General features: G+C 36.6%; 1 protein-coding gene across 1 annotated transcript; it reads right to left on the bottom strand.

Moving 5' to 3' along the window:
* Positions 2,037 to 6,024, bottom strand: LOC109228177 (benzoate carboxyl methyltransferase-like). Its single transcript, XM_019393349.1, has 4 exons — positions 5,878 to 6,024; positions 4,315 to 4,731; positions 3,248 to 3,502; positions 2,037 to 2,710 (listed from the first exon to the last, which is right to left on the bottom strand). The coding sequence occupies exons 1-4, from the start codon at positions 5,950 to 5,952 to the stop codon at positions 2,357 to 2,359; spliced, it is 1,101 nt and encodes a 366-aa protein (XP_019248894.1). The 5' UTR covers positions 5,953 to 6,024; the 3' UTR covers positions 2,037 to 2,356.

The raw sequence follows: 12,151 nt of genomic DNA on the forward strand, positions 1-12,151 counted from the left end.
TTATCAACTTGCCTTAGATCATGCTAGACCAAATGTTCCAACTCCTACTTCGTGTAGTTCGCAATAATCTAAAAGAACTGCGGGCCTAAAAGCACTTAGTTCTTGGACGTAGTTCAGGGGTTCTCAAGGTGATAATATTGGTGATACTTCACAACTAAATGAGCTTCAAGTTTATTTGTCGCAGGGACTTGAAAAAGAGAATCCCGACGCACCTTTGATGTTTTGGAAGGGTGGAAGGACAAAGAAAAACACTTTCCGGTTCTTTCAAGGATGGCTCAAGATATTTTAAGTGTTCAAGATTCAACAGTGGCATCGGAGAGCGCTTTCAGTCAAGCGAGACTTCAAATCGGTGATCATAGAGCGTCTATGAGGGAGAGCTTGGAAAAATCAGTACTCTTCAGAGATTGGATCCGTTCGGAAAGAAGAAATTTTGGACTTGCTGAATCACAACCGAAGATAGACGAAGCTTATGAAGAAATGCTAGCGGAACTTGCGGAGGATGTTGCTTCGCCCGGAAGCGGTGATGAACAAGCTTCTTTTCCGCCACCACCAACGGAAATTCCTCCGAACCTTGAAGGATTTATGAAATTTGTTAGAGATAATATGTAGACTAATATGTAACTTGTATTTTGGCACATATTCATTAGTTTTTTTCCTTTTAATGGTGGTGTTAGCACCTTGTTGTGCTCATTCCATTGGGGGGAGGAAGACTAAGAAAGATATTGCCATTTTTTGTTAATGTCGTAATAATAAAAATTATAAGGCATTCCCTTGAATATTTCTTTGCAATTTATTTTTGTGTTTAAATTTGAATTAGAAGATTTAAGTCACAATTATATAATATAATTTACAAGAAATTATATAAGGCTATATATATATATATATATATATATATATATATATATATATATATATATATATATATATATATATATATATATATATATATATATANATATATATAATTTACAAGAAAAGGCCTTAGATAAAAAAATTCAAAAAAAATAGTCCGGAACACTTAGGCCCGTTTAGGCCCGTGGGCCCCGCCCATTTAGCCCGGGACCATCTGGGCTTAGGCCCACAGTAGGTCGGTTCCACCCTCCAGGACTGTTAAGCCCGGGACCGTTTGGCCCGAGACCGCCAGAGCCCTGCCCGCCTAAGTCCGGGGCCGTTAGGCCCGGTCCGTTTAGCCCATTTAGGCACGGGCCCAGCCCAGAATACAGCATTAGTTGGGGCAGTGGATAAAAGCATGGCTTCAACTGTAGCGGAGCTAACTTGCCTGTATGGATTGTTTAAAGAGTTGGGAATAAGATACATAGCCCAACGACTGTGTTCAATGATAGTAAGGCTGCTATGCAAATTGCAGTTATCCCCATCTTCTTTGAGAGAACGAAACATATAGAAATAGACTGTCATTTTATCAGAGACAAAATCAAGGTAGGAGTAGTGAAGATTTCATATATACATACTAAGGAACAACTTGCAGATCTCCTGACAAAAGGTTTGGGGCAGGTTCAACATGTTCATTTACTTAAGAAGCTGGGGGTTCTCAATAGTTTGCACCCTCCAGCTTGAGGGGAGTGTTGAGAGATGTTAATGCAACAGTGTAGTGCAACAATGTATTTGGAAGTGACACATGTGGTAATTAGTGGTTATGAGTTAGTTAGTTAGGTGACAATCAGTTAATGGGTAGCTTTATTTAATTGTTAGTTGATTAGCGAGAATTAGTGGGTTAACACACTTGTACAAATAAATTCAAAACTAATGGAACATTAGACGGTTTTCATTTCTCAATCTCCAGTCTCCTTCTTCTCTTTCACAGAAGCTTCTAGAGAGCTTAAATGGCTGATTCTGTCTCAGCATGGCATTTTAGTAGATTTGTATATGATTGCAGATAAATATATAGATTCATATGTCTGGCATAATTATAGTCTCATTATTGATACTATAGCTATCCATCTTTCACAGTTATCTTCCCTTTGATTTTGATAGGAGATATTGATGTTAACGTAAAAAACATATGGTATAAATTTATAAAAACATGTTCGTTTAACTTATTTCATTATGATTTACAAATTGTTGTTGTACAAAAAGTCAAGACTAACTTTTACAAACAAATAATCTAATTCTTATGGGAAAAAAATTCCACAATATGGAGAAATTCTTCCGATAAAATTTCAAGATGTATCCCAAAACTAACTTATTCATCTTTCCTATGATTACCTCCAAGGGAAGCATTAATCATCCAAAAAGAGGAGCCTATTGACCTCTAAAACCTCTTTTTGTTAACAAATATGTCCGAATCAACACGCGTGCACATCGGCTATTCTATCATTTATCTGCTACCTATTACGTCTCAATTTTTTTGCAAGCATAGACTGATGTTAAAGAACTTTATCGTACTACCCATCGATAAATATTCAGTGACATACTTTATATAAATTTCGAATAGATTATCAATTATGGAGGTTCCAAAATGAGAAGCCAACATAACCTCAGTAACAGCTCTTATAGTCTTAACTGCTAATTTGGCACTATCCTCAAAATGTTTGCCATTAGGGTTCTCAATGGCAGCCATATCACTCCCAAAGGCTTCAAGTCTTTCAAGAGTAAATGATCCCTCCTTTTGTATGATCTTCTTTATCTCTTCTTCATATGGTGTATATGAAGGCATGTTAAATGAATCAATTTCATCTTCTTTGATTTTGCCCTGCTTCAATAACAACAAGTGTTAAAATTTGAATATAAAGTTAGTCTGCAGAGTGTATTTGGTATGACGGAAATTATTTTTCCAATGGTGTTAATTGGCTAGTGATTGGAAAATATTTTTCAAAAAGTAAATAAGTATTAAGCAATAATTCGTAATAATATTAGCAAATGAAAGATTGTTTGGATAAACTTCTGAGTTGTAGAGATTAACAATAATGTCTAAGTGCTAGTACATTGAAGAAAGTAATATGAAATTAAAAGTTAAAAAAATAGTTGCAAGGAAAATGACTTCTGTATTTTCTCTCTTTTATGGAATATATTTCCATTTCAGCTAATCAAAAACTAAAATTGACTCTCGTGGAAATCTTATTTTTCGGAAAAAATGGCTTCTGCATTTTCTCCCTTTTGATGAAATATGTCTTCAGTTTCTGGTAAATAACCACCAGAAAAGAAATTTTTTTCTGAAAAATAACTTATGTCGTGCCAAACACGTCTGGAAAGAAGAAGATGTAAGATGTTTAAAGAACATGCGAATAACCTCGGCGGCTAAATGAAGAAGTGACTTTGTTAGCAAATCCATCAAACAGCAAGAATCATAGCTTTTTGGATCTGGACTGCTCCTACCAACACACACAAGGACCATATGCCCTCCACTAATTAGTTCTTGAGAACGAAAGTGTAGAAAGCTTGAAAAATCCTTCTCAAATTGTTTGAAATATGCTTCTAGTACTTGGGGAGGGCTTGACTTTGATATAAATATACTTCCCTTGTTGATCTCCAACCCTTTTGGTACCTGCTAATATCCATTTTTAAAATGTGTACAAGAGGAAAATGTGTATATAGGATCCAAAAAGAAAAAGTATGTAAGATTTTCATATATTTTAACTGTTGAGCTCAGCCAACCAAAAATACTCTTAATATGGTATAATACTGTTTATTTTGGACCATATCTTTAATTAAGAATAAGTCTACAATTTATATGTAATTTTCTTCCTTTTTCAGTTACCAAAATGAAACTTTGTTGGCACAATCCAAACTAACTTTTCTCTTATATTATCGATGATGTAATTGTTTATTCATTTTAAGAGGATCAAAGTTATGTAGTTATCAAATGTGACTTGATATGATCAATAATGGTGTGTCAAGTCCATGACAGAGAGTAGACTGATGAGGATGGATTAGGAGAAGGACTGATAAAACTTTAGGCTAGCAAGTTTCTTAAGAAGATGCACATAACACTTTAAGAAATTTTCACATCGGATAGGGAGTAGAATTAAAGTGAAGTTTTATATAAAACATAGCACAAGTTTACATGTTATTTTGGGCTCGATATGATATATCCAAATAGTCAAATTCTATGTTTAGGTGGCCAAAACGAACAATACGTGCTATAGAGTTAGACCGTAATGGTAATGTTGCTATAAAAGGTTTTAGAGGCAAAATCTACCATGCATATTTTGGGCTTAAATCTCCTAGAAAACAAGGTACTAGTAGTTAATTCTTGCTATTGTGTGGTTAATTAATTTGAGTAATATTGATGAACTTGATAAATGTCAAAATTAGCAACTGAATTTAGTGACATATGTGTTTGAAGAGATTAATTACCTGAGAAAGCCAATGGAGGCTATAGGAGGAATGAACAAAGTTCAAGCTGTTGCTAGGAAAAAGCCTTTCATAAAAAGAGCCAGGAACTCCTGCTATGTAACAATTATTTCCAAACTTATCTCCTTTCTCTTTTTTCAAATTCTCAAGAAATGACGGAATTGATTTAAACACACTGTTGAAATCATTATCTGGTAGATCATTCAAATACACTTGAAAATCTGGTGGCTCATCATACTTGTTTTTTTCTTTGCACAAATTATGAACCATGTCAATAACATTGCTGATGGATAAAAGAGTATTTGGTCCTGAAGAACAACCCAAATCTGCCATTGTGAAACACTTTGGAAAGTCACCATTCTTGAACATACTTTTTACTGTGTCTTCTAACACAGGTTTTGCCTTTACTATCACTGTTCTCTGAAAATTCAAAGTCGAAAAAATCAATTTAAGAAAGATTAAAATTCAACAAGTTTCAGTATTAAGATTACAGTCTAGTCGTATTGATGGGAGTCTCCCACATAAACTGTAGGGTTTCAAATAGTCCTTGACTCAAAAGAGTCACGAAAGACCCTAAGATTTGGCACAACTTCAAGGAACAGAACGTGTATTTAAGTGGTGGATTATATAGCAAAGAAAGGAAGTAGGATGCATGATATAATATATTTTAACACTCCCTTTTGTAATGATGCATATTAATTTATAATACTCTCTCCGTTATAATTTACGTAAACCTGTTTGACTGGGTACAGAGCAGGGGCGGACCCACATGGGGTCAAGAGGGTTCATATAAACCCGCTTCCTCGGAAAATAATACTGTGTAAATAGATATATTTTACACTTCTTCGAACAAACATTAGTATAAAATACATATTGACCCCACTTAAAACAATAGTAGAGTCCAGCCCATTGGCAAAGTGGGTTCAAAATTAGAAAACTCACCTGAGTTTGAATCTGGTCAGCAACATGTGCGCTTTTTTTTGCTGTATAACAGATGTTTCTTTTCACTTTTTGGACTAGAAAAGCTTACTATAGTGAAAGAAAAATGCACCATTTTTTTTGTTTTTTGCATAATCTAAAATCTAAAAATTATATTAAAAAAAAAAGTAATCTTTCAATAATATATTTTAATTTTCTAATAAAAAATTATTTTGTTGACATTTTTGTATATTTAATTCTTCGCATGTTGAACCCGCTTGATGAAAATCCTGGGTCCGCCACTGGTACAGAGATTAAGAAAAAATAAAAACTTTTGAAATTTGTAGTCCTAAACAAGTTAAAAGGGGCCAGAGTATTTGTGTGGTTATAAAAACTTCTCATTAAAGGTAGAATTATAAGTTTAAGCTAAATTGTTTCCAAATTTAGAAAGAGGTCATTTTTTTTTAAACGGACAAAAAACGAAATAGGTTCACGTGAACTAGAACGAATAGAGTATAAATTACATAGCTTTTGAACGATTAGTCTTTATCTTAACAAGCATGAATCGATGGAAAGACTAACGAAAATATATCATTCAAACAAGTTTCAAAACACCTTTTTTCTTTTCTCTGCGATAGAAAAAACAACCTGGAGGATTGAGTTATTGGCATAACTGCATTCTGAATCTCCTGCAGTCATTGGTAGACTTTTCTCGAGCACCATTGCTTCTAGTTTTCTTTTCTTTCTTTTTTGTTTTTTTCTTTAATATGACCCAATTATTTAGTCTTCTTCTTTCTATTTTTATTTAAGTTAGTTTCCTTCTTTGGAAAGTTTGAGGATATATAAAAGAACCTAGATTTTCACGATGTCCGCTAATTTCTTAACTGAAAAGTTAGCAACTGTTCTAACATCTGTATGTTGTGTAATTTGCCTTGTCTTTGTTTATGTGGCTGGTGGCTTTTAGTTCCAAATTTTTTGGTTTAAATTTATGACTTTGCGTAGCCTAAATAAAAGTTGGAATCTTTGCCTAACGAAAAAAACATTCATAGGCTAGTTTCGTTGGCCATAAATAACTCTGTTTTAAAAGGCAGAATTGGGACTCGCCCGGGGCACTCGTAAAACGCCCCTGGGCTTATGCGTGGGGCTTAGTTCCGTGAGACTTACGCCTCGACCATTGGGGCTTATGCCCCGGACACGCCCAACGCCCAGCGTACTGGGCTCGCCTAATAGAACTTTATCCAATTGTATGTAACTAACCTTGTAGATCCTCAAATTTTCTTAATAAATCGTTGACTATTCAAAATTACTTTTTTTCTAATTTTAAATCATTAAGTTGAGACTATTTTATGTCATCATTGAAGTAAAAATTATTGCACGTTATCCACTAAGACTGCTATGATAGTTAATTTTAAATAAATCTTTCATTTAAAAAGTATTTATTTATTAACTTTTGTTATGTCTTTACTATATACTAGTCCATAATTTTTTTTATAATCATTTTTCTAAATATTTTTTTTCATGTTTATGAGATAAAATACTTATTAATTTGATAGCTCGGTATTAGTAACTATTTACAAACAATTAGTTATCATGGTATTGTATGGTGAATTATGTGTCACTTTATGAACTTGTTGAAACTTAAAAATGAACGATGCTTGAGAATCACATTTAAATTGTGAATTATTTTTTTATATAAATTCTCTTTCAAATACAAAGCATATTAAATAAAAGGAGTATTTTAAGAAAAATATCAAATTATAATATCGAAATTCTTTCATGATTCATTACTCCTTAAGAGATACATATAAGATTTCGTATCGAATACATTACTTTTGATGTTTGAGCTGTAACGGCGTTGCAACTAATTTGCATAGTATAATATATGTCATACTTTTCGTATTATTCATAGTTGAATTATAATTTATAAATATTTTTAAATAGATTATTTGTATAATTTTGTGATTTTAACGTAATTTTTATAATTATTTTTTATTTTATACTATCTTAAAATTAGAAAAATTTAAAGATCCGTGGGACTTACGCCCCATGTCTCAGGGCTTACGCCTCGCCTCGCCTCACGCCCCCGCCTTTTAAAACATTGATAAATAACATTTTAATATTTGCAAATACTACTTTCCTCGTCATTTTTTGTAAATAATGAAGTTTAATATTTGAAATACCCATGAAATATTAGAAAACTTGTTTATCACGTATTTCAACTGAAAATAATAGTTTTTAATCGTATGTCTTAAAAAGATTCAAGTAATATTTATATATCTAAAATACAACTGAATCAGCTTTCAAATATTCTTTTCGCAATCATAATTTTAAATACTCTTTGCCAGTTCCAATCGAATATTATCCAAACAACTAGTTAATCGCTAGCCTAAATTCAATGATAAAATAGAGTGAAAATTATTATTTTTCTTAATGTCAATACATTTTTCCTTCCTTTCTTTTTCATTTTGAAATTAAATGGCCCAAAGTCCATAGAAGGATTCAATGAGTAAATTTCACTTATGAATATTGGTAAAACAGGGGTTGACACACACTCCAATTTTCCGGTGGGTCAAACGAAGTAAGGACGTGACTACATGGGCCACAATTCAAGCTGGGAACTTCTCGTACTAAGGCCCGAGCGAAGTGCTTGCCACCGGGCCTGATAAGACAATACTTTCTCGAACCCAGAACGAGCTCCGAGACCTCGGAAAGCATGGCGACGGCTGCACATGACTAACAGAGGGCTATGATATCCGCACCCTACCGGATATCACGGTGCAGATCTTGCCTGACGTTGGTGGCAGATAAGTAATTGACGAGAAAGGAGGATTTTTACCTTTTTAGAATTGTACTAGGGATGATACTCTCCTACTATATAAAGGGAAAGTTTCTTCAAGATAAGACACACTGTAACACACATATCAGGCAATACAAACTTATTTCTCTTCTTCATAGCTATTGAAAGGCTCTTATTTTAATTGTTGTTCTTCATATATATATATATATATATATATATATATATATATATATATATATATATATATATATATATATATGGCTTCGAATTAAGGGTCCGGTCGAGGACAAGGCTACTTTTCAGCTTAAATCTAAACCCAGCTTTAAAGTCACAACTGGTTTGGTTATTTATTTTATCTTTAACTCCTTTATCTAATATTCTTGATTATTTGTGTTGAATATATTCATATATACTTAAAATCGCGTATAAATTTAATAGTTATTTGTTATAACAGTAAACAGTTTGGCGCCCATCGCGGGGCTAAGGATAATAGTGGTGGTTTGATATAAATCTCCATAACACACTCTATTTTACGCTTGTTCTTTGAGATATCAATTTCATATTAACTTAAAAATGTCAAATTCTCAGTCTACTCACTTGAATGTTGAGGTTGAGTCTGGCCATCATGGCGAAAACAACAATCTGGTGCCTAGCAATAAGGTGCCCCCTACTCATCCTAACAGAGTCCCAGTTGCCGATCTAATCGACGCCAATTCAGAGGTTGTTGTTAGGTCCCATTCTTCTACTCTTTCCCGGAAGTCCTAAAAAAAGAAGCTTTCGAATATTCCACGGCACGAAGCTACCGCTTCCCCCCGACCGACATATTTCGAAAATAGAGGAGTGAAAGTTCCCAACAAATAAGTACTTTTCCACTAGGCATTTGATTAAGACATTGCACAATGATCCGAACACTTTGTCCTTTAGACTCGCTTCGGCGACTTTGCTGTTTGGAAATAGAGCTCTTTTATCGCGGAATTAGATCTTGACGAAATGGGCGGAATAGCTATTCCAATGCCAAAAATGTTCACGATGTTCAGTAGCTTTTCATCGAACGTTGTTTTCGGGGAGCTGGGCAGAAGGAAAAGAGGCTGCTTTCCATAGTTCAATAGAGAAAAGAGAGAAGAGCAGGGGGCTTCCATTCAAAGCTTATAACACTTCTCCTTCCGACCTTTTTTTGATTTTTGAAAGAAGGGGCGGAGCTTGAAGAAGCGAAGTCTGTGAAAAGGCTGAGAAATAAAATACGAAGAGGGGCACCTCTTGCCCAGTGGGAAGTAATGAGGCTAGTCTCCCCCCCTCCCCCAATCTCATCAACATCATCACCAGTGACCACAATATTATAATCGCTAGAAAGATCTCTTCTTTCGTTTAAAAGCCCCTATTGCCTAAGGGCAAGGCCACGCTAGGCCGGAGGCGCATAGCTCACCTATTTTCCTGCACCCAGGGATCTTTTTATTTATTCTTTTATTTTTTCTGAAATTGAGTCAAAAAATAAAAAATATTCGAGTTAGTTATAAATTATGAACTAATGTCGCTGGGAAAAAAGCCAATTGATTCGGTTTTCTCGAAGCATCCCGAGGTTGGCGCATCTCGTTGAGCGTGGAGAAGCATTGGGAACCCCAATTTTTTTTCTTCGGAGCCGTGCGACAGTCCGGACTCACGGTTGGAGGGGAAGAAAAGTGTTGTTCTGTCGCAACAGCTATTGGGATTGGTCGAGTTCCAGCGGGGATCTGTAAATGCCCTATCTTCAAAGGAAGCTGCTGGCTGTGTCTCGATCTCCTATGTGCGAAATATAAGGGACTTTTTTTTTGTAAAGTTTTTGTAAAAATTTCCTAACTAAACCAATTGGGGTGATAGACCCGCGCGTCAAGAGAAATGACATAGATAAGATCATTGCTGTGAGCCGGATCATAGTAAATGTTTATAATATTGAGGTCACTGATTCTGTATCAATACATTGTAAATTTTGTCAGCGTTCGTGGAGGACCCCAACCAACAGTTCGAGAAATGCCCGAAGGAGAAGGCAATGGGGTAAGCCTGCGGCTAATCTTCCAAAAGATGCAGGCTCAACAGGCGACGATAGCGCAGCTACCGAATTAAGGACACACCATGGAAGGATCGAACTGGAGCGGTCCTGGGAGAGAACCCCGAAGAAACGAACAAACTGCCGAGAGGTTGGGTGAAGCTAAGACCGGGGCCAACCCCGAGATAATGAAAATACTTGAAGCATTGACGAAGCAGGTGGAATCAGGTGAGAAGAAAATTGAGGCCAACAACAAGAAGGTGGAGACATATAGGTCCAGGTCGGTCAAATCCCAGGAGCACCTCCGATATTGAAAGGACCAGATTCCAAGAAGTTTATCGCAAAGCTTTTCCCTCCGAGTGATACACTAAAGCCGATCCCGAAGAGGTTTCATATTCCCGATATTCCCAACTACAATGGAACCACAGATCCAAATGAGCATTTGACCTCCTATACATGTGCCCATCAAGAGGAAGGACTTGGAAGATGACGAAATCGGGTCGATTTTGCTAAAGAAGTTCGAGAGAAACTCTGTCAAAAGGATCAATGATATGGTATCACAACTAAGCCCCAATTCTATTAATTCATTTATTATACTTGCAGATGCTTTTGTGAAGGTGCATGCCGGGGCCATCAAGGTCGAAACCTGAAAATCAGACCTTTTCAAAGTTAAACAAAGAGATAACGAGATGCTCAGGGAGTTCGTGTCGAGGTTCCAGATGGAACGAATGGACCTGCCTCCGGTTGTCGATGATTGGGCTGTTCAGGCATTCACACAAGGACTTAACCCCCGAAGCTCATTGGCTTCAAATCAACTAAAACAAAATTTGGTAGAGTATCTTGCGGTAACCTGGGCCGACGTCCACAACAGATACCAGTCAAAAATCAGAGTAGAGGACGACCAACTTGGAGCCATTTTTAGGTTTGTTTATCCCGTTAGAACCAACGACAAGTCTAAGAGAGTCATCGATCATGAACCAAGATCGATCCGAGACCGGTATCAACCATACAATGGAGATCGAAGGGGAAACAAGTCCGAGAATCACCCTACGAGAAATAAAAAGAGATCCGACCGAGAGCCCAATAGCCGAGGTCTGATGAGCAAAAATGGTTTCGACAGGACGCTCGAGGCCAGGGTGGCACCAAGATTGTCAGAATATAACTTCAACGTCGATGCTACCAGTATAGTATCAGCCATCGGGCGCATCAAGGATACCAAGTGGCCTCGACCATTGTAGTCCGACCCTACCTAGAGAGATCCTAACTTGATGTCTAAGTATCATGGCACTCATGGCCACAAGAACGAGGATTGCCGTAAATTGAGAGAAGAAGTTGCCCGGTTGTTTAATAATGGGCACCTACAAGAATTTCTAATGATTGAGCCAAAAACCACTTCAGAAACAGGGACGCCAGCGAACAGACCGAACAAGAGGAACCTTAGCCTGTCATCAAAATGATCTTTGGAGGGGTCTACATCCCTCAAGGGCCAATGATAAAATGCACTAAAGTATCCATCAGGAGGGAAAATCACACCCGAGATTATGTCCCGTAAGGAACCATTTCGTTAAGCGACGAGGATGTCTAGGGCATCATATAACCTCATAATGATGCACTGGTAATATATGTACTTATCAATAAATCTCAAGTTAAATATGTGTTGATTTATCCAGGTAGCTCGGCTAACATCATTAGATCGAGGGTCGTAGCGCAATTGGGGTTACAGGATCAAATAGTGCTAGCAGTCCGGGTTTTGAACGAATTTGACATGGCATGCAAAACTGCTAAAATGGAAATAACCCTGCCAGTGAATACTACCGGGACGATCCAAGAGACAAAATTCTACGTTATCGAAGGGGACATGAGGTACAACGCCCTATAGAAGGCAATGGGTTCATAACATGAGGGTGGTACCATCAACCTTACACCAGGCACTGAAGTTCCCTACGCCGAAATTAATCAGGACGGTCTATGAAGAGTAGCTAGCCGCAAAGGAAACGTTCGCAGTCGACGAGGTGATACAGTTCCCGTGGTCTCGACATCAAAGCCAGGAAGGAAGAAATTAAATAGAAATTACCAATACTCGCCCCGACCGAACCGGGAGAACA

The sequence above is a fragment of the Nicotiana attenuata genome, chromosome 6 (genome assembly GCF_001879085.1).
Source record: "Nicotiana attenuata strain UT chromosome 6, NIATTr2, whole genome shotgun sequence".
Lineage (NCBI taxonomy): Eukaryota > Viridiplantae > Streptophyta > Magnoliopsida > Solanales > Solanaceae > Nicotiana > Nicotiana attenuata.